The sequence below is a fragment of the Spermophilus citellus genome (assembly GCF_964194105.1).
Source record: "Spermophilus citellus genome assembly, chromosome: 10".
In the NCBI taxonomy this organism is placed as follows: domain Eukaryota; kingdom Metazoa; phylum Chordata; class Mammalia; order Rodentia; family Sciuridae; genus Spermophilus; species Spermophilus citellus.
Window position 1 is genome coordinate 117,830,658 of NC_138197.1, and position 23,077 is coordinate 117,853,734.

The 23,077-nt window shown below is 38.6% G+C and overlaps 1 protein-coding gene across 8 annotated transcripts in view; it reads left to right on the plus strand.

Annotated features, from left to right (window-relative positions):
• MYBPC1 (myosin binding protein C1) overlaps window positions 1-23,077 on the plus strand; it is an 82,736-nt gene that overhangs the window by 54,186 nt on the left and 5,473 nt on the right. For 5 of the 8 annotated variants that reach the window (XM_081309301.1, XM_081309302.1, XM_081309304.1 and 2 more), the window contains exons 20-30: window positions 2,107-2,266; window positions 3,460-3,564; window positions 4,358-4,546; window positions 5,370-5,504; window positions 8,630-8,683; window positions 9,551-9,718; window positions 12,602-12,690; window positions 16,252-16,447; window positions 17,967-18,106; window positions 20,722-20,881; window positions 21,799-21,935. In XM_081309301.1, the coding sequence (XP_081165427.1) occupies window positions 2,107-2,266; window positions 3,460-3,564; window positions 4,358-4,546; window positions 5,370-5,504; window positions 8,630-8,683; window positions 9,551-9,718; window positions 12,602-12,690; window positions 16,252-16,447; window positions 17,967-18,106; window positions 20,722-20,881; window positions 21,799-21,935 (1,533 nt within the window). The remainder of the gene's footprint in view (window positions 1-2,106; window positions 2,267-3,459; window positions 3,565-4,357; window positions 4,547-5,369; window positions 5,505-8,629; window positions 8,684-9,550; window positions 9,719-12,601; window positions 12,691-16,251; window positions 16,448-17,966; window positions 18,107-20,721; window positions 20,882-21,798; window positions 21,936-23,077) is intronic. The other 3 variants (XM_081309305.1, XM_081309308.1, XM_081309306.1) reach the window with 1 other exon arrangement.

Sequence of the window (23,077 nt, forward strand, 5' to 3'; positions counted from 1 at the left end):
AGTAACCGTCCTACTTAATAAAGACTGAATGCTTTCCTCCCAAGATCAAGAATGAGAAAGAGAAGATGTCTACTATCACTACCTCTAATCAACATTGTATTTGAGCTTGGTAACCAAGCATGAAAAATAAATAAAATTCATCCATATTGAAAAGGAAGAAGTAAAACTGCCCTTATTTGCAGGTGACATAATATAAAAAAATATATATACTAGAACAAATGTTCGTAGTAACTTTATGTTTAATATTCCAAAGCTAAAAATAACCCCAAGTTCCGTACATGGGTGAGAATGGGTAGACAAATTTTAAGTATATTCAAGCAATTTTAAGTATACTCAACAATAAAAAGGAATGTGTTTCTGATACTTGTAAGAAGAACACAGGTGAATCTCAAAATAATTATTCTGACCTTAAAATACTTTAAAACATTATTTTGTAAAATACTTAAAAATTGTCAGCATCAAATGTTGGCAAGGATATGGAACAACTAAACTTCCAGACATCACTGGTGGGAATGCAAAATGGTACATCCACTTTGCATGAATTGCATTAAAACCATTTCATAGTTTTTAATAAACACATACTTACTATATACAACTCTATGATACTCTCTCTAGTTATTTACACAAGAGAAATGAAGACACATGTCTACACCAAAACCTATACATTAATATTTGTAGAAGCTTTGTTCATTTTTACCAAAACCTGGAAATAACTCTAAAGTCTAGTTGTACCAATATTTTTTATGCTGTAAATCAATAACACATGCAAAGTACAATGGAATACAATTCAGCAATAAAAAAGAATGAACTAGTAATAGATGCAGCAATGTGGATGTATCTAAAAAGCATTATGCAAAGTAATGCCAGATTCAAAAGGCAATCTACTGCTTGATTCTTGTCATATGATACTTGGAAAAAAGAAAAACTAAGGGAAAGATATTAGATAGTGGTTGCCAGGGACCAAATTGTAAGGTGTGGGTTGATTGCCAAGGAGCATGCAGGTACCATTGAAGGTGACAGAAATAGTCTATATCTTAATCAGGGTGATGATTACACATTGCATAAATTTGTCAAAATTCATAGAACCAGATATACAAAAATTATAAATGTTCTCTATAAATATCATAGCACAATATGCAAACATCAAAATACAGAAAACCAAGGAGGATCATGTAATATCACCCTAAATAAATATATTCTTTTCACATTAAAGTAAATAAGGACATATTTTATAATCTTAGGTTGGTATTTGGCTACACTGAGTAAATTTTATTTTACTATAAAATAAATGAATTATGAAAGTTATTTTGGATATTCTTATTATGTCTCAATTTTGTGTTGTTGAAGACCTATATAAGTCCCAATCTGACACAAGAGAAAGTTAATTTAATAGTTACTGGCAAATTTCCAAGTTTCTACATCACCCCAACGTTCTCTGTTATTTCTCTTTGTGTATTCACTATTATTTTTCATATGGAAAATATGATCTGAGAATCCAAAAATTGTTGTTTCTTTAAATTTCAGGTTTAATAAAGAAAGAAAGTAATAAAATACAGAAGAAAGTAAAACTAATAAAAAGAAGTAACAGAAGCCCCAACTTCTCTCTGTACTTTGGGAATTACATATTCATTCTTCCATGTCCTTATTGGAAATAGAAAATCCATATTCAACAACTTGAGTGGAAAGTTGACCTGGTGGCCTTCTTCAACCTTTTCTATGTTTTTAAAATTTTCAAGACATCTATAGAAATTAACAAATCATTATTTAGTTTCTGACATGAGTCCAAGTATTTCTAATTTCATTCAAGAAGAGACTCCTGTCCTAAAAGTTCACTTCTTCCCTCGTATTTTCAGTCCTCCATCTTTCTCTGGGAAGAGTTGGTTGATGGGCTCTGGGATCCAGTCCCAGTTCCACTATTTCTTAGCTTGTGGACTTGAACAGGTTAAGTCTTGGTTCCTCGTGTATAAATGGGATACTGCCTCTGTCGCTAGAGTTGTGGGAAGATTAAACAGAGAAAATGCATTTGGGGCATTAACACCACTCCTAGCTCAAGTTGAAGTATCTCTTCTTGTGCGCATCATGCTGCATTTTATCCCTTCTTGTCAGGCTATCATGGAGGGCAGTGGCCGGATACGAGCAGAATCCTATCCTGATAGCAGCACCTTGGTCATTGATGTGGCTGAAAGAGATGACTCTGGTGTTTACCACATAAATCTGAAGAATGAAGCTGGAGAAGCACATGCAAGCATCAAGATTAAAGTTGTGGGTAAGTCCTCTTGGGGAGCAGACGTCTATAATGAGATGGATACACCTAGATCCAGAGCAGACCTCGCCAAGTGTTGGTTGCCTCAGGTTTTCTGGGTAGCCAACAAAAGGAAAGCACAGTATAGCTATATTTTATAAATCTCACTTGTTCCCTCTCTTTCAACCTTTGCCACTTTCTTCTCTTCCTTTCCATTTCTTCCCCTTTCCTTCAATTTCTCTTCTATTTTCTTGCCTCAAGGACTTGACTTTGGAGGAAAGGTCAGCCATTTGGGATTCCTGATCATTAACTGCAAAGTCATCGTCTCTTTTTGTTGCCCTTTAAAAGTCATTGAAACACAATTGCTAAATAATTTCCCACATCACAGTCAATGCAGAAGAATAAGATCTATCTTGGTCCTTAGTGTATTTTTCTTTTCTTTTTTTAAATATTTTTTTAAAAATGTCAATGGATCTTTTATTTTATTTATTTATTTATATTTGGGTGCTGAGGATCAAACCCAGGGTTTCATACATGCCAGGCAAGTGCTCTACCCCTGAGCCACAACTCTAGCCCCTTAGTGTGTTTTTCTTAAACCTAACTAAACCAAAGAAAAATGGGTCCAGCAGGTTATTAATGTTTCAAAGTCTCAATGATCTCTCTTCTCTTTTCAGTTGTCCCTTAAGAGACATATTTCAAATTGGCCAATACTGGTCACTTTAGCAGGAACTGAACTATACTTACAAAACATGATGACTCTCATTTCTAACTCAGATATCTACTGGTCAGCATCTTGAATCTTCTAACAAATGTAAAATTTGCTATAGTTAGGCCTTCTTCTGGAAGTTCATTTGTAGTTTAAAAACAACAACAACAATAACCATCTAGTATCCAGGTAATAATTTCTTAGTTGCCATTTTCAAGGGAAAGAGCAATAGTCTTAGGTTTCACATGGAGCTTATTATTTAATGTTGTAACACTGGTTTAAGGGAGTTGGAGACAACATCGAGCATAACTTTTGGTCCAAATTAGATACTAAGTACATTTCAAGAAATATGGAAACGTTTTTGAAATAATAGTTTCTGTGCTTATTACGTGTGTGTGTGTGTGTGTGTATGTATGTGTGTGTGTGTGTGTGTATACATAACTTTGTTTTCTCTCTTCATTTTATTTCATGTCTTTTTTTTTTTTTTTTTTTTTTTTTTTGTCTACTACAGACATCCCTGATCCTCCAGTGGCACCAAATGTGACAGAAGTAGGTGATGATTGGTGCATCATGAACTGGGAGCCTCCTGTCTATGATGGAGGGTCTCCAATCTTAGGTAACTGGATTTTGATCAGTCTATGTAATTTCCAGTGCAGTTGGTATCCTCTTGATGTATTTTAGTATAGAATACATTTTTAAAATTTTGAGTTACAAGAATAACTCTTATACTATACTATGACTTTATCCATTCAAACTGAAATTTATTTATTTTGAGATACTCTGTAGTCTCTTGAGATTTAAATAGATCTAACAAATATCATCTAATCTATTCCCTATTCTCTTTTTTTGTTTATCATTAATACTCAATAGCTAATTTTGAATAACTATAAGTCTAACTTTCACTGCTCTATTCAGTAAATATCCAGTTCCATAGGGTTATGTTATGAAGAAACTTTTTTAGCTTTAAATGCTTCAAATTTGGTTCCCCAATGGCATAAGGATTTTTTTCTCCTTACCAGTAATGAGACTCACAAAACTAATCATTTACCCCTCTTTATCGTCATTGCTGGGGCTCAGAGCCAACTATATTGGCTCTGACTATATTGTCCAACCATAGTGATTTAAGTTGCTATGGTTTACTTATCTGAAATCTGGTTTTTTTCTTTTTCTAGTATAATTTTATTTTTTTCTGGTAGTTATTTTATCTTTATCATAGGATGTTAATGTTTGCATTCCCTATAATCTCTAACAACTGATGGAATATGATGGGTTGAAGTACATACATATATGACTTTCACCTACCATGCTGAGAATATGCAAAAATTTCAAGAATGTCTAATATCTGACAAAATTTAATTTTGGAGACCAAGGGGGGGAAAATCTTCAGTTTCTGTTTTGTGTACCCATAGGATACTTTATTGAGAGAAAGAAGAAGCAAAGTTCCAGGTGGATGAGGCTGAATTTTGATCTCTGTAAAGAAACTACTTTTGAGCCCAAGAAGATGATTGAAGGCGTGGCCTATGAGGTCCGCATCTTTGCAGTCAATGCTGTTGGAATCTCCAAGCCCAGTATGCCCTCTAAGCCCTTTGTTCCCTTGGGTGAGTCAAGAGAGATATGTCTTTGTCATGGGAATCATTATCCCATAATATAAGTCTTCCCTTCTGATGTCTAGCTGGGAGGCTTCTCAGAACGGTGGGTGGGCAGGAGGTAGGAATTGGTTAGGGCAATTTTCTGTCTGGTAAATTTAAAGATAACTTTGGTAGAGTTGAATGTCTTCATAATGTAGACCCTAGAATTCATGTCCAAGAAATCCAGCGATAGCCATAGGTGACTCCAGGAGCCACCTCCCAAAGAAAACATGGAGCCAACTCTACTCTCCATCTGTCTTCCCAAGGTATAAGCAGACTTTGGTGTACATATTACAATATGGCTAAAACAAACTGAGATCAGTTCAACAGCCTGCACTTGGAAACTAGTCTCTTACTTTAAGGTTGTACATTAAACATTATCTTTCAAACCAAAAAATGTTGGTTCAACGTAAGCAAAGAAACAAAAGATGTCTCCACTATTTTATGGTACTGAAGTATTTTTTTTCAATAGAAATGAAACAAAGAGTTCACACTTTAAAATTAGAAGGTTATAAGAAATTTACTCTGGATCATTAGATCTCAAACTTAGATTTCTTTGACTTCCTTGGCCTCCCATCCTCTCACACCAACCACCCAAATTGGAGAAAAAGTGACGTCATTGCCACAATTCTTGTGTGGATCATATCTTTGCACTATATACAACCATGCCCAAGGTGTTTATTGAGCTGTGAGTCTGCTGTACCCAATTATAGTGATATCCCAGTTCACTTCATCACAGTTCCTGGGTGATAACTTTTAGCTAATAGTTTCTTCTGTTTCTTCCTCTTTTAAGCTGTAACCAGCCCTCCTACTATGCTGGCTGTTGACTCTGTCACCGACACCACTGTCACCATGAAGTGGAGGCCCCCAGACCAGATTGGTGCTGCAGGTTTAGATGGCTATGTGCTAGAGTATTGCTTTGAAGGAAGTAAGTACAACTAGAAGTCACATGAATACCGTCCTCAGTAGGTGAGGTATGCCCCACTTCCTTTCGTCTTTCAAGTCTTTCAAGGAAACTCATCTCTTTCCCATTGAAAATGAGATTAAGCCAAAGATCATTCTTCTGAGATGTATAAAAATGTAGCCCTTCTTTAGTACTTGATGCTAACAAACTGAGACCTCAAAAATATCCTAGCTGGGCTGCAAAGTTGGGCAACACAAATGAGCCAAGGTCATAGGAGGCAGGGCTTCTGACAATACTCCAGGGTCTTCCACTTTGTAATCCCACGGGTGGGATTGCATTGTACCAGAACACAGTGAATACCTTGTTGAGATTCAGCAAGTTGGAAATTCTAAAATCTATGCTGAGCAGAAGCTCACTATCAAAAGAGCTGCATGTTTAGATTAATAATAAGAGACTACCTAGTGATTATCTCTTGTATTCTTAAGGAGAAAAAAAAAATTAACAGTGACTTTTAATTTTAAAGGAAATGGCATTAAATCCCAGAGAGTATAAGAAATAGTTTCAACATGTGACAGTTACTTATCTCAAGGTTTGGGTATATGAAAATTTAATCACTTAAATTTAAAGGGAAAAGAGAAACAAGGCCCATAAAACAATTACGCACAGAAGTAATGGAAAAAGAGAAAATGACATTAGAAAATATAGGCCAGAGTTTACCTGAAATCCAAAAAGCTGTGACAGTCACCAAAGCCTGTTGCTTTCCTTGGTTTCCCATTGCCATGATTAGAAGGGGATGGAACTTGAAAAGGGTTCAAGTTCTTCTGGCTCTGGACTCAGCCTCCACCCTGGGTGAATGGTAAAGGATCCCCCAGGGAAATCTTTTCTTATTCTGCAAAAATGAGCCCAAGGTTTGACCTCTAAGAAAACTCTTTGGACGCCAAGCTTTGACATGGATGCTCCAAGTGAAGAAAAGAGGCTACAGAGCGCATCTGGGAAGTGGGGAATATGAACACACTTTGGAGAAAAACTTACCCAGAGAAAGCTGCTACCAAAGAAATCCCAGGCCCTGGATGGGGGCATCCACAGAAATGATCCTCGCTGGTCAAGAGGGAAGAAGAAATGGGGAATGAAATATCCTGGCATCCCCGAGTTCCTTTCACATGTACTCCACTCAAAGAGAGCCGTGATTGGTTGATTGGTTCTCCAGGGCTTAGAAAGGCACTAACCCAAACCCATGGGGATATTAAAGGGTTAGTGCAGCAAGAGAAGGGGGTAATGTCACAAATGCAACAGGAAAATTCTTGAGAATTTCAGAATATGGTTTATTTCCATTTCATTTGTCCCCGTATTAAAAAAAAAAAAAAAAGAAAAAATCGTGAGCACTGCACTCTGCTTTTTATATTGCCCGGCCAGCAGAATTTCCCAGTCTTATATGTGATGTGGCTGCTGAGCTCAAACCTTGTGTATGTATGAAACAGAGCAAATTCTTTACTCTTTTCTTTCTGATAGGTTTAAAAAGTAAGAAGATACAGCAAAATGATAGATGGCTGTCATTTTGATGTTACCCACCTTAGATAAAATACAATGAAGTGTATTTTACGAAATTTTGTGTGTGGTCTGTGTAGATATATATGTATATACATCTATACATATGTATATGTACACAATCATTATTATGTATCTATTTTGCCACATAACGTTTTGGAATTAGCTTTCTATGGAAGTTCTTTCTTAACGTGTATATCTTTCTTCTTGCAGTCTTTTCTTTCTTTATGTGGCTGCCTTATTCTTCATTCTCATTTAATGGCTGCTGTCCTCTAGACTAATTTTCTGTAGTGTTTAATGCTTTTAGATATGTCAGGTCTATTCTGGAAGAGAATTCTTTCTTGTATAAGATCGTGTGTTGTTTTTTGACTCTTTCTCTTGTTTTTGTTTCTTTTAATGCCTGCAGTATTTTATTCTTGTTTTTCCCCCCTTCGCACTCATTTCTTCTTTTCTTTCTTAAAAATTCACCTTGTGTATTAAATAACTCAACATATCCCTTCCACATCCCCTCAGACATCATTTTCTTTCTTTCTGTTTCCCCTCCTGTTAAAGTGGCTCAAATGTGAAGAGATGGGTGATTTTTTTTTTCCCCTCCTGATCTTGACCATCCTGTTTTCTCTTGGAGATTTTTCCTTTACCATTTCTTCACTCTTCCCTACATGTTTCCTCACTCCAGTACTTTCACTTTCTCATTCATTGTCTCTTGACTGTGAACTACCAACACCATTGCTCTCAAGCAGACCATTTGCTTAAAGTTTTATCTTTTCAAAGACGTAAGTTTTTATCATCCACACGCCCTCTCAATGGCCAGGCTGTCTGGCTAGTCCAGACTTTTCTCCATGATATTCCTGGTACGGTTGGAAGAGGCAGGAGAAGGTTCCCAGGCACAGTTACTCCTAACCCTGATCCCTAGCTCCTCTCCTGTATCAAGAAAGTCACCACCCCAAATCAGTGGGGCAGGCCCAAGACCACCCTGTGAGCCACCCAGATGGAATGGAAGGACTCAGGCAGACCCAGTTTGTTTTCTTGACACAGTTTGTTGTCACAGCCTCCTGAACTGCTGGGCCAGATTGCATTTCCATTAAGAGCCTCGTTAAACATGGCTGAGCCCTGGCAGGAGAGGCTGACCTTATCACAATGCCCATGCTCCCTGATTCTGATGAGGGAGCCCCACCATGGGAGCATGATGTTCCTAGAGATTAGAGAAGAGCCTTCCTGCTAAGATCAGGTACAGGGATAAATGGTTTCTCTGTGTGCTGGCCCTCCATGGATTCCAGGGCCTCCTTCTCCTTTCCTTTCAGAGTTCTTCTCTGTATCTTCTTCCCACAGTTGGAAATGTCCAAGCTTCCTCCTCTTCTCTTTTCTTCTCCCTCCTCTTCTCTGGGGCAGGAGTCTCAGAACAAAAACCACAGGCTGCCCAGGGCAGGCTGTGCCTCTCCCGAGGAATCCCCCCTAACATGTTTGGTCTCCTCCGTCACTGCTCTGAAGACAAATCTCTGCGTATTTTGCATACTTTACTAACAGAGAATGCTGACTACTGATACCATATTCTTCTGGTGTGAAAGTGGGTGTCTTTAATTAATTTTAATGACGGATTCTCAAAGGTACATCAGCCAAACAGTCTGATGAAAGTGGGGAGGCTGCGATTGATCTACCAGGTAAAGTATCCTGTGAAGCTCTTGGCCTTTCTTACCATATGATAGCATTTCTGGGAATGTTCCATGACCTCCCACGAAGAACGCCCACTGTCCACATGCCAAAAAGCCCTAGAGCTGGGGGAGGTGGAGGGGAGTTAGTCCTCAGAATCCAAGCCCTCTTTTGTCCTTTGTGCATAATGCATGCTAACTTTTAGAGCTGAAATATTTGCAAGCCCAGGATATTGGGTTTAAATTCTCTTGATGTTGTAGACAAAGCTACTAAAAGCAAAGAAAAAAAAAAAACCAGATTTTAGACAGAATGAAGAATTGAGATGACTCTATATGAGCTTATAACTCAGGAGCTGTGTTTCCTGTTTTGTGAATGTTAAGATGTTTTCTTCATGCATACAAATGAACACAGATTCTCTATGCTCATATTAGTGTCTCATAATCATGAACCAGCCAAGATAAAGTAGAGAGATTATGTGATTATAAAGGTCGAAGCCTCTCGGAAGAATAGCAATTTCCTATTTCTCTGAACTTTAATGTACACAGATGACTAAATGCCATGATCGCATCAATCATTATAAAACCAAATTGGGATAAAATTGCTGCAAAACTCTTGGGGATAATTATGATCATTTAGGATACCTTAATCTCGAATAAGAGGTTTCTTCCTGTTGTGTATGTTAGCTGTTTTAGGCCATTTTTTAACTTAAACACGTGAAAAATGCCCACCATTTTCATCCAAGTTTAGACCAAAGCCATACTCTTTCCAAATGATTTGATTAGGAGCAAAATACTGTTGGAGTTGACTGTAATTACTGGGATGATTTCTTCCACTAAACACCATTCCTCCTCCTTTTCTTCTCCTTTTATGGATTTTAGCTGAGGACTGGATAGTTGCAAACACGGATCTAATTGACAAGACCAAGTTCACCATCACAGGTCTGCCGACAGATGCCAAGATCTTTGTTCGCGTGAAGGCTGTTAATGCCGCTGGTGCCAGCGAGCCCAAATACTATTCTCAGCCCATTCTTGTGAAGGAAATCATAGGTTAGTGTCAAGGATTTCAAAATTTGGTCTCCCATTTACACTGTTTGCCTTTTTTATTTAAACATCTTTCTCAAACTTTATTTTATTGTTTTTCCTTTGGTATTTTATGAATGCTTCTTGGGATTTAGAAGTAAACAAAAAATAGCTCCTTGGGAGCAATGTGGGAGGTCAGCTTTGCATTCTGAGGACCAGTTAATTAACCTGACCAGGTTCTAGGAGCCAGCTCACCTTGAAGAAAGATTTTGTGTTAATGCAACAGTACAAATGATTACCACACCAGAAGTTTGGCTTAAATGAGTCAAAAGTTCAAAGCCATTTCTATAATAATATGAATACATTCTGGCCCTTTTCCATGTTTAAACATCTGCGCCAATAGTGTAAAAGTGAAAGTAAATAAAATTGTTGGTGCCTTAGAGTGAATAAAGTGCCACCAAACTGTACTAACCTCCACACACTACTAGTTCAAATAAAAGGTCTAGTTTTGCCATTTTGCCTTAAAGTGCTGTTTAATGAAGCATCAAAATTGTTAGTTTTATTAAATCTTGGTTCTTGATTACATTGTTTTTTATAAGCTCATGTGACAATGAAATGAAAAGTATGAAGCAATTGTATTTTAGCATTTGGAAATTCAGTGGAGTAAAACTTTCCAAATTACTAATATATGTTACAAAATCATGCAAGGAAGTTGGGCACAGTGACATGTGCCTCTAGCCCCAACTGCTTAGGAGGCTGAGACAGAAGGATTGCTTGAGCCTAGAAGTTTGGGGCCAGCCTAGGCAACATAGTAAGACCTATCATTTTAAAAAACATTCATGCCAGGGGAAAAAAGCATATTCAAAATGCAAAATAGACAATGGATTTTAATGTGACAAAATATGAAAAAGTTCATTGAAATGATTTCAAACTTCACATTGTAGCTAATCTTTAGAAAACTACACTCATCATGTTTTGTGTGGACTCAAAGAGAAGTATTCAAATTGTTGAAAAAATTATTAAAATATTTCTTTCATCTGTGTGAAACTAGTTGTCCTTTATATACTTCAACCAATATTTACAACTGTCCACAAGTAGAAACAAACATGAGAATTTGACTTCCTCTATTAAGCTAGACATTAAAGCAATTTGCCAAAATATAAAACAATGCAACTGACCTTGTTGAGTTTTTAAAAATATAAAATATGGTTATTTATTATTTACACTATTGTTTTTGAATGAACCAGTAAACATTTCAAAACTCCTCAGTTTTAATTTCTATATGATAATAAACACAGTCCACATAAACAAAAAGCTTTCATAGGTCTATAATAATTTATGTGTGTGTGCTAGGGACTGAACCCTGGGCCTCATGCATTCTAGAAAAGTGATCTACCACTAAGCTTCATCCCCAGCTGTAAGTTTTAATCTGTAATAGTGTGCTGAGACCAAAAGTTTTAAGAACCCCAATCTAGAGGAAAAAACACTGGATAGAGAGCTTGGATATCTGGGTTGCAATAAGGTTTTACCATAGACTGCATGTGACTTCCTAAAACCTTTTTGGGAATGAGTTAGGAAATGGACAGACAGATAAATGGGTAGTGGATGGATGAACAGATGGATGGATGGAAATGAGGATGAATAAAAGAAAGCATGAAGCATATACATTTTCTTAGTCCATTCTGGTATCATTCTGCTTAGGTTTAATCCTGTTTCTGCCATCTATTGGCTCTGTGACCTTGGACAAGAGACATGATTTTTTTTAAGGCCTTAATATCTTCATCTGTAAAATAGGGACAATAATAATACATCAACAGGTTATGAGAACTGAATAAATTAGTCCATGTTGCTTACTTCACTGACTTTGCCATATAGAAAACCTTCAATATATGTCAGCTATATTATTATTATTGTTTAATTTGTTATGGGATCTTGCTGGGTATCTATTTCCTCATATGTAATGTTAGGGAGTTCAAGGACCTACAATTTTCCTTCCAACCCTAACATTTAGTCACCATCATCATCATCACCATCTCCAAAACATGATTGAGCTCTTAAATTCTCAGCCATTGTGCTAAATGCTTTCGTGGATGACTTCATTTAATTCTCAAAACAATGCTCTGAATTAGAATTAGGTATGCTGCTGTCATCTCCATTTTACTTAAGAGAAGACTGAGACCAGACCCACTGTCTGATTGATCTAGAATAGAAAGCTGAGTCTCAGGTGCCATGACACACACCTGTAATCCCGTAACATCCTAAGAAATGCTTTATCCCTGAGAGCCTGTGAGTCTTAGCCTTCCTGCTCCTGGGTTTGCATCAGCATTTTATAGTATCTTTATGGTGTTTAATTAATGAATTTTAACACACAGGTCTGTCCGTTGAATACCTCACCAGAGTCACACAGGGAGAAAGTAACTATCAAACTTGAACAGAATCATCTAAATAGCAAATGCTAGATGTTAAAGATGTTCAAACTGTTCTCCCCCCATACTGAGAAAGAATGGACAGTCCTACCAGCTAAAGTGGTGCTTGTAAGTCTTTTCTGGAAGGTTCTTTGGAGAGCATTCTTACTGATAGAAACTATAAAAAAAAGAGAGAGAGAGAGAGAAAACTTGGTGATTTTTTTTTATAAAGTAGCTTTAGGTCTAAATGACAATAAAAATACAAAGTTATGCTAAAGTTAGGGAGGTCAGGGATATATTTTGTGGAATTAAATTAAAACATCTCTGCTTAAAGAATACCATTTTGACCAAAGTTGCCATATATAAGCTTATGACACATCCAAGATTGTGTTGCAGGGCTGTGACCACAAGGAGAGACCAGGGATCACTGTGCCATTGGGCTTAAGCAAGGCCATTTCCAGAATACTGTGCTGATTCAAAATTATACTATTTTACTTTCCCCCAGAGCCTCCAAAGATTCGCATCCCGAGGCACCTGAAGCAAACCTATATCCGCAGAGTTGGAGAAGCAGTCAATCTGGTTATACCTTTCCAGGTAATAATCCAGGGGTCCCTCATTTTCCTTTTCAAGGGATGGGGTATTTAAGAGCAGGGGTTGAGGCTGTTCTAGCACTTAAATGATTTAGGATATCCTCAGAGGGAGAGTGAGTCAATAATGGAAGGAGTGATTAAAGAATCTCCTAACATAAAAGTAGAGAAACCTACAAAATAGTCAGATTTTTTTTTTCTGCATGAAACAAATGAAATCTAGTCTTGCCCAAAGTTCAGGGAGCTTGGAGGGCGGGAGAGGAACATTGAAGAGATACCAGATAAAGGAATGGCCGGAGGGCCTCTCTGGTCCTAGCTCTCTGTAACACCCATCCTTTTTTTTTTTTTTTATTGGTTGTTCACAACATTACAAAGCTCTTGACATATCATATTTCATACATTAGATTGAAGTGGGTTATGAACCCCCAATTTTACCCCAAATGCAGATTGCAGAATCACGTCGGTTACACATCCACAATTTTACATAATGCCCTATTAGTAATTGTTGTATTCTGCTACCTTTCCTATCCCCCACTATCCCCCCTCCCCTCCCCTCCCTTCTTCTCTCACTACCCCATCTACTACAATTCATTTCTCTCCTTGTTTATTACATATAAGAGGTTGTGAGGGGAATGAACACCCATCCTTTTAAGTGAAGCTCTCAGTGTAACATTCAAGAAAACAAAACACGGGGGCTGGGGATGTGGCTCAAGCGGTAGCGCGCTCGCCTGGCATGCGTGCGACCCGGGTTCCATCCTCAGCACCACATACCAACAAAGATGTTGTGCCCGCCGAAAGCTAAAAAATAAATATTAACAAAATTCTCTCTCTGACGCTGTCTCTCACTCTCTCTTTTAAAAAAAAAAAAAAAAAAGAAAAGAAAAGAAAACAAGACACACTTAGTTCCCACATGACCCTGAACCAAGCAAAATTCCAATAAGAGAGATAACCAAGATGTGAAATCTTAAGGCCACTAAAATATGTGCTCACTGTTAAATGGTTGAGCTGTTGATCTTAAGATTAACCAGGCTTTGATTATAGTAATCAGGTTGGGTCTCACAGGTACACATGTGCACACCCACACCCACTGGGCCTTGCCCCAAAGCCTCAGAGCCCTCCACCTCCCTAATCACGTGACTACCTTTATGGAACACATTAGGCAGTGCTGTTCAATAGAACTTCTGTGATGTTCTATGTATGTAGCCACCAGGAACTAATGCAAGTTTAAGGAAGAGGTTTTTTTATTTTTAATTTTCTTTAATTAATTCTAACTTAAATAGTCATGTGTAGCTCATGTCTATTGTATCAGGCAGCATGGTCTTGAATTAGAATTTAGTCTTTGCACACATGTGCACACTCAGACACACACACACACACACACACACACACACACACACACTCACAGAGCTCTGTTCAAACCCAGGTTCCCATGAAAGCCAAGCTAAGGGGACAGCTAATTCTGACCATGTCACTGCATCCAGGCCCAAGCCTTAGAAGAGGTGGTACAGCAGACACAGCACCTGAAATCAGAGCAAAGGCCAAAGCAACTGGGCAGAGCCCAGCAGGGAGGGGAGGAGCTGGCCAGGCTCTTCCCACCTCCTTCCTCCTAGTCTCAAAGGGAGTATGTCACAGCAGGCGGGAGACCCAGTGCCAGCCACAGCCCTACTCTGAGCTGGCTGCGACCCTGCCCTCGCGTTTCCAGATCATTTCTACCACCAGGGCTGATTCAGCCTCCCAGATCTTGGGGGTCTCTGTCTTCCATCACTGGGTCTGGGAAAGGAGAAAGCATGAAAACAGGGACTCGTAGGTTGGGTTTCCCAGGACCCTCTCGGCCACCAGGAAGGGACCATGAGAATTGTGTGCCATGTTTGTATACCCTCTAGAGCTTCAGACATTTCCTCATCTGATCCTTAGAAACACCCAGTGAAGCAGGGGCTGCAGCTCAGGGTAGCAGAAATGCCCAGTGAGGCAGGAAGGGTAGATATCCTTACCCTCACTTGAGGAGGGAAGAAATTGACAGAGAAGTTAAGTGATTTGCCCAAGGTCACACGACAAGTAAATGGTAGTGCCTACAGCAGAGTCCTTGTCCCCTGTCGCTTACTTTTGCCATTCCATAAGTTGTTAGAGAACTCAGTTTTTCTCTTGTAGCTCACAGCAAGCTGTACCTTTAAGGAAAGAAGATGTGGAACTGTTTGTCCTTTTTTTTTTTTTTTTTTTTTTTTTGGTGGGGGGATACCAGGGATTGAACTCAGGGGCACTCAATCACTGAGCCACATCCCCAGTCCTATTTTGTATTTTATTTAGAGACAGGGTCTCAGTGAGTTGCTTAGTTAGTACCTCGCTTTTGCTGAGTCTGACTTTGAACTCACAATCCTCCTGCCCCAGTCTCCTGAGCCACTGGGACCTACATTGTTCTCTGCAAGTGTGAGCAACCCCAATTATTCTTTCATCTCCCTGGGCAGGAGTTTAATGTGTATCTACATCCTGTGTCATAACCCAGCCAGCCATGAGCCATGTCTGGAACACATTAGGAAAACTGTGCCTTAACGAATTACTGAATTAATTTCTGAGTTAACTTTTAGTTCTTGTCTGCAGGAGTGAGCCTGGGTGATCAGAAATTCTAGGACATTCCTTTGTAATAGAAACTGAAATTCATGCCCTTGAATCAGATTGTAATTTATCTTTTAAGTCTGGAGGAATAGACGAACTCTAGATAGGGCAGAGTTGTTGGAGGGGAAGGGAGAGGGCATGGGGTTATAAATGATGGTGGAATGTGATGATCATTAATTATACAAAGTACATGCATAAAGATACGAATTGGTGTGAATATACTTTGTATACAACCAGAGATATAAAAAATATCTATATGTGTAATAAGAATTGTAATGCATTCCGCTGTCATATATAAATTAAAAAAAATAGCATCAGCAGGTAGAGAGAGCAGAGAGAGAATTCTAAGCAAATCTGAGGTGAGCAGCACAATATAGTGTATACTAATCATTAACCTTTAGATGATATTAATAAAACATTCCTGAGTATGCAGAAATTTTGTTAGGTCTTCAACTTTTATAACCATCTGGTAAGATAAGTACTATTGTTTCTATTTTACAGATTGGGAAACTGAGGCACAGAGAGTTGCAGTCATTTGCCCAAGATTACACATCTATTAAGTGGTCAGGATCCAAGTATAGAGTGCAGGGCTTCAGAGCTCATGCTCCGGACGAGTAGCCTATTTGTGCAGACTATGGAGCAGTGCAGGTCCAAAAGAGACTTAGTTCTAGCACTTAGCTGCCAGGCCTTGCCAAATCATTTAACTCCCCTACATAGAGAAAGAGGCTGATGATACTTATCTTGATGTGAAGATCAAGGGAGATAATAAGTGTCACGCACATGCTTTGCACCCAAGAGGCAACCCACAGGCAGGGGCTCTCCTGCTACTGTCACCCCCACCAAGGCTCCAAGGGTGGTGTTTTCCATCCTTGCCCATGGTCATTCATTCCTGCCATGTTGAAAACCACTCTCAGGCAATCCACCTTCTCCCCTCTACTTCTTTTGTCTTTCTATTTAGGGAAAACCAAGACCAGAATTAACTTGGAAGAAGGATGGTGCAGAGATTGATAAGAATCAAATAAACATCCGCAACTCTGAGACTGATACAATCATATTTATCAGAAAAGCAGAGAGAAGCCACTCTGGGAAATACGATCTGCAGGTCAAAGTGGAAAAATATGTGGAAACCGCATCCATCGACATCCAGATTGTTGGTAGGTTTGGAGGAAGAAACTCGAATGTTCTGTCAGAATAGTGTGGGAACTAAATGTCCTTGACATTAGGGGAGAAATGGAAAGTTTTGTTAGGTTACCTTTACATAAAATTTTTTAAGATTAAAAAAATATATAAATTGTTAAGATTTGTTAGCATTTCAAAATAACTTTTCACTGACTAAAAATGTTAATCATAAGAGATTTGGGGCACATGTGTTCAAGAAAATTAATGTATGTACTTTTTGGTGAAATCTATCTGTAAAACTTTAGCAAACAAGCTCTCTCTGAGTTTCCCAATTCCCCAATGATAAATCTACTCTATATATTGAATTCTTGCCTTAAAAAAATTGTAGATTCTGGATGTAGCTTAACATGTTTCTTACTATACCTAAAAATCTCTTAAAAAGTTTGAATGGGAAATGAAGAATTTTTGTTAAATTTTTGTTAAATGTAAGGAAGATGAACCTAAACAAAATTAAACAGTTAAACACTGAATGGGTTGCTCCTTCAGGGCTTATTAGATGCTTACAAAGAAAAAGGTTAGTTCCTGCTTTTGCCCAGAGTTAGGGGAATAGAGCAGAGATCCTTTTGGGGTGTACTCGCTTATTAAACTGTTCTATAACTGTATCTTTTTAAATTTTATTTTTATTTTTATTTTATTTTACTTCTCATACCGGGAATTGAACCCAGAGGTACTAAACCACTGACCCACATCCCAAGCCCTTTTTAAAATATTTTATTTAGAGAAAGGGCCTCGGGCTGGGGATGTGGCTCAAGCGGTAGCGCGCTCGCCTGGCATGCGTGCGGCCCGGGTTCGATCCTCAGCACCACATACCAACAAAGATGTTGTGTCCGCCAAGAACTAAAATAAATAAATAAATAAATAAATATTAAAAATTCAATAAAAAAAGAGAAAGGGCCTCACTAAATTGCTGAGGCTGGCTTTGAACTCTCGATCCTCCAGCCTCAGCCTCCTGAGCCACTGGAATTACAGGCATGTGCTGTGCACCCAGCCCCTATAATTCTCTTGATGTCAAGAAATATATTTAAGAGCAGAGCTAGGAGAAGTCTTGTTTCCAGTATTTTTATTCTTATGGTGCTGGGTGGGGATTGAACCCAGAGCCTCATGCATGCTAGGCAAACACTGTACCACAAAACTACAACCCTATCCCTCCAATAATTTTTATTATATTTCAGTCAATTTGCTAAAACTTGAGGTTCTCTAACCAAAGGGCCTCTGATGAGCCTCTCCTCGGGTGAAAGGACATGCCCTATAACCAAGCACTCTTCCCTGTGGCTAAACCTCTCTAGTTTTTGCTGACAGGAGTGTTGCTCTGTGGCCTTGGATCTGGTCCTGCTCCATTCTAACCAAAGGCCCAGGGTCTCAGATGCCCCTCATGTTAGGGTGTGGAAGAGCTCCGCCTCCCGGTGGCAAAGGGAAGGAGGACACTTTAAGATGTAACTGTATAGACTGGCAGGGAAAAGGACCTCACAGTGATGCTGTGAATCCATCCTGTAGACCGTCCAGGTCCACCCCAGTCTGTGAAGATTGAAGACGTCTGGGGAGAGAATGTGGCTCTAACGTGGACACCACCAAAGGATGATGGAAATGCGGCCATCACAGGGTACACGATCCAGAAGGCTGACAAGAAGAGCATGGTAAGGGCTGGTGCTCTCTGTTCAGTGGCAGGAGCAAAATCACCTCTCATGAGAGGTGGTGGGGTGGTGTGAGGTTCTGCCAGGTGAGGAGACTGTGGAGCCACAGAGAAGTGATGTTGCAGAGCAGAAAAAGTAGCACATTGGGAGCCACAGAGTCGGGCTCAAGGTCACTTAAGGCCACATGCATGTCATCAATCACTGGACCTCTTTGGTCTCCATTTTCCTTATCTATAAAATGGAGGCCCAGATACGTACCTCACTTATCTATTATAAAGCTAAACAACATAAAGCAGTTAGTACGATGCTTAGTAAAGTTCAACAAATATTTACTCACTCAAAGCGATTCTGACTCAAATCTGTAGCTGGCAACTCTTTTCTTCTTGTGAAACAAATGTTGGATTGTGGAGACTTGTGTCTTTAAAAAAAAAAAAAAGGAGACAAAAGCAAGATTGAAAAGAAATATTCTACAATGTGCAGCCTAAGCTAAGATCCTAAAGAGGAAAATATTACAATGTGTTCAAGGAGAAACCTAGTTGGCGTATGAATTATTATAACCCATATTTTACAGATGAAGTAAATGAAGCTCATATAGGATCTGTGGCTTGTTGGAGATCACCAGAAATTAGCCATTAGTGTCTGAATCAGAACCCATACTCTACACCTTAGTACTGACCTGTATATGAATGAATGAATAAATCAATGTGTGGACATGGTGACTTAGAGCATTTTTCATCTTATAGTAAAATATCATACCAAATGATGTAGATAGAAAGTCTATGCATTTGTTCTTTTAGATCTCAGTAAGAAAATTAGGTCTTGCAGTTACATTGGATTCATAGAAGGAGAAAGTATGGGAAAAGACATTCTTAAGGAAAAGAAGTTTCAGCCACTTCTTTCTGTGACAGGCATGGCTTGTCCCCACACTCCTGCCCCACCCCTGTAGGGATTACATGTCAAAATAAGATTTGGTATTTAAAGTGTTATCTTTCATGGAAACCTGGACAGCTTGAAAGCAGGACCGATAGATGACCTTGCGAAGGAAGGATCTGAACATCTCCAGCTTCTTAGCAATAAGAGTTTTCCACTGGACCTTAGCCTGATACTGGCAGTGAACCCAGAGGGCTCCTTGCAGAGCCTCCCTGTTCTTCCACCCTCTGCATACTTGCCCAACCCTTGCCTTCTTGAGAACATGGGTATCCAGTCAAATCCTGGAGAGCTGGGACTTTATTGCCACTCCTTGTGACTGAGATCTGCCTAGGACACCCCCCCACACACCATGCCTGTATTCCAGTTGCAATCCAGCAGGGACAGACCAAGAGACCACAAAATGCTGCTCCTCCCAGTGCCACCCCCAAGGAAATCGACTCATCACTGTGTCATCACAACTGCAGATGCTGTTCTCCACTTAAATTCCCAGTCAACATTATTTTTATTCTGTGCCCAAACACTCACTTTTCATCTCTGACCATATATTGAGCACTATTATAGCTGCTGAATCAAACTTTTTAATTTTTTAATTTTTTCCATATAATTTTTTTTAAAGACAACTCCCACTCTTGGGGCACTCATAGTCAAGGCAAGAAGGAAGACATGAAGCCAAATGGTAACACAATATAATAAATGTTAGAATGGAGGTTTGCATTTAAATGCTTTGGCAATAGAGAAAGATATATCTATCTTCTGTCTAAAATATCCAGAAATCATAGATCATGAAGGCCTCTGAGTGTCCAAGGAAGATGCTTTTCTTGATAAAGTGACTTTTTGTTAGCACATATATTTTCTCAATTAATAGTAATGAAACATGGCATGATGTGGTTTCATCCGGCTGCAAGAGAAACTTTAAGACTGTTATGTTTTGTGTTATGGTGAGGAAACAAAAACAAACCTGTGATGGGCACTGCTGGTACAAAGAGTTGAGAAGCAAATCAGGTTTTATGTTGTGGAGTGCACTTTCCAAGGAGGGAATATGAAGAGGAAACAAGTAAAATGAATAAATAGATATTTTATATATATATACATAAAACTTGTATATATTTAATTTTCATGTATATATATATATCATACATATATTTTTATACATATATAATTTTGGTAGCTAGTGTTGTGGGGAGAAATTAGCTAAGTTAGGTGATAAAAGTGTGACCAACGAGGTTAGGTGGTTGAGAAGGGGTGATATCTGGAAGAATCTGTTAATGATGTTTGGAAAATTCACTGGATGCTATTAATTTTCCTCTGGTAATTTAGTTCCATATCTTATCAATAGAGAAGTTGGCACTAAAATTATACTTTATTCTACAAAAGATGGATAGAGAAGTAGGTAGATAAGTAAATGAGAGACATGGTACGGTTATGAAAAAATATAAAGTTGGTAGAAAATGACATCTAGGGATATGGAATCTAATGTAATCTAATGAAGATTGAATTTCATAGTCAAGTATAACCAAATTGTAAAATATTAAGCCACGTGTACTTTGTTGTAACTCTCAATATAAAAACTAGTACTCTTTTTTTCTTTTCATTAATGAAACAAACTTGTTATTTATTCTAAACAACAGTTGGAAGAGTTGTGTGTTTTTAGTTGATTTTTCTCAAACTGTTATTATTTTTTCTTTCAGGAATGGTTCACTGTCATTGAGCATTATCACCGAACCAATGCTACCATCACTGAACTGGTCATAGGGAATGAATATTATTTCCGGGTATTTGCTGAGAACATGTGTGGCCTCAGCGAGGATGCGACAATGACAAAAGAGAGTGCTGTGATTGCCAAGGATGGTGAGTCGGGAATGGAGTGACATCCAGAAAACTAGGTGGGCAGGGATTAGATGGATAAGGCTGAAAGAAGCGGAGATGTGGTGAGGGGAAAACTATGGAAACAATTATTATTGGAAAAATTGTGATAAAAATGTTCAAGTGAAATTTAAATTTTACAGGCAAAATCATTCAAGGGATATTACATTACATTGCATTTTTTTTTATGAAGGCTTTAAGCCAAGAGCAGTGGCACATGTCTGTAATCCCAGTAGCTGAGGAGGCTGAAGCAAGAGGATTTCAAGTGCAAAGCTAGCCTCAGAAACTTAGTGAGGCCCTAAGCAACTTAGTAAGACCATGTTTGAAAATAAAATATAAAAAGTGCTTGGGATGTGACTCAGTGGTTAAGTGCCCCTGGGTTCAATCTCTGGTACAAAAAATAAAATAAAAATAAATTAAAATATAGGCTTTAATTGATTCCAGTTTCTGGGCCATGGAGCTATAAATGGCTAATGTCACTGGGATAGGAAAAAGTAGACATTTACTTCTTGAATTTCTGTTATTTTGATTCTTGGACACTTTCAATATAGCTACACATGAGACCCACTCAGCAAAGAAAGGAGAAGCTGAATTCTATCTTTAACCTTTCATTTTGTCATAAATAACTCTCCCTCTAAAGCCCTTCCTGATATTCACATTAGAACACATTTCTGATCAAAATTCTTGGGGAAAAAACCAATCCTGTCAATATTTGTTTTAGAGTCAGATGACCATTCCAGCTTTCCATCTCGTGTGTAATGATTGGCTGTACATTTTCTGAATGTATGCCATGTGTTATTTCTAAGCTCGAGGAAGTTTTAATCATGAGTGAAGCATGCCAAGAATAATATAGTCTCAAGCCAATTTGTACTTTTGAACATATTTTAATACTTGTTTTTAAGGCAAAATCTACAAAAATCCAGTGTACGAAGACTTTGATTTCACAGAGGCGCCCATGTTTACTCAGCCTTTGGTTAACACCTATGCTATAGCTGGTTACAACGCCACCCTGAACTGCAGTGTGAGAGGAAATCCCAAGGTACCATACTGTTCTATCACGTTAGTTAAACTGAGGAATTGACCTCGGGGTCCCTCTTTTATATTCCCATGTTATAATGGTTAACACTTTTATAAATGAACCTTCTAACCACTATTTGTGTCTTTTGGGGATGTGGGGAATGGAGAGTAGCAGTGTTTGTGGATAATTAGGTTCACTATTCAAAAGTAGTAAAAGCCAGGCATTACATGGCTGAGGCAGGAGGACCACAAGTTTAAGGCCAGGCCCAGGAATTTAGGGAGGCCCTGCTTCAAATAAAAAAATAAAAAGGGCTGGGTGTGTGGCTCAGGGGTTAAACATCCCTGGGTTCAATCCTGGCACCAAAAAAAAAAAAAAAAAAAGTAGTAGGAAAAAAATGTTTGTCTTTACTAAAAGAAAAAGAAAAAGGAAACCATCTAATTTTGAAAGAACCGAGAGGTAAATAAAATAAAGCAATGTTGAGTCACCTGAAAAATTAGGTGGTGATTTTGACTCATCAAGAGTCAAAAAAAAAAAAAAAGAAAAGAAAAGAAAGAGTTCTATAACCGATTAAAGTAAATAACAATTATGCTGTAATGCAAGGCAGAATGCAGAGTACAAAGAAGGAAGAGATCACTGAAGAGCTTTAGAAAGGTTTTAAGTTTTCGTGTTGTTGACATTTGAAAATAACAACAAATTAACAAAGTTGTCCATGAAAAACTATGTCCCTGGGTGCAACTGTGGAAAAGTGCCCTAGAATCTGGAAAATTATAACAGTAGTGTGTTTCCTGCATATGCCAACAGAGATAGGGAAGTCAAAGGGAGAAGCCAGATAGGACACAAGGAAGACCCTGAATTAATGTGTAAATGGAAGTGATGTGGAGAAGGATGAGGAGGCAGATCAGAGGTTTCATCCAGAGCTTAGGAGAACATCCAGGGCTGTTGGTGTCAGTTTGGGAGGCCCAGTGTGGAGGTGCTACATTTCACCCTTTGGAGCACAAGCTCTAGAAAGGATTATCACTGAGGTAAGAGGGTACTGTGAAAAGCCAAGGACCAAGGCGTGAGCGTAGGGGAACGCTCCCATTTGGAAGGAAGAAGAGGACTGCGTGAAAGAGCTAGGAACGGTGCCGTTTCTAGGTTCAGAGCAAGACAAAATATTATAAAAA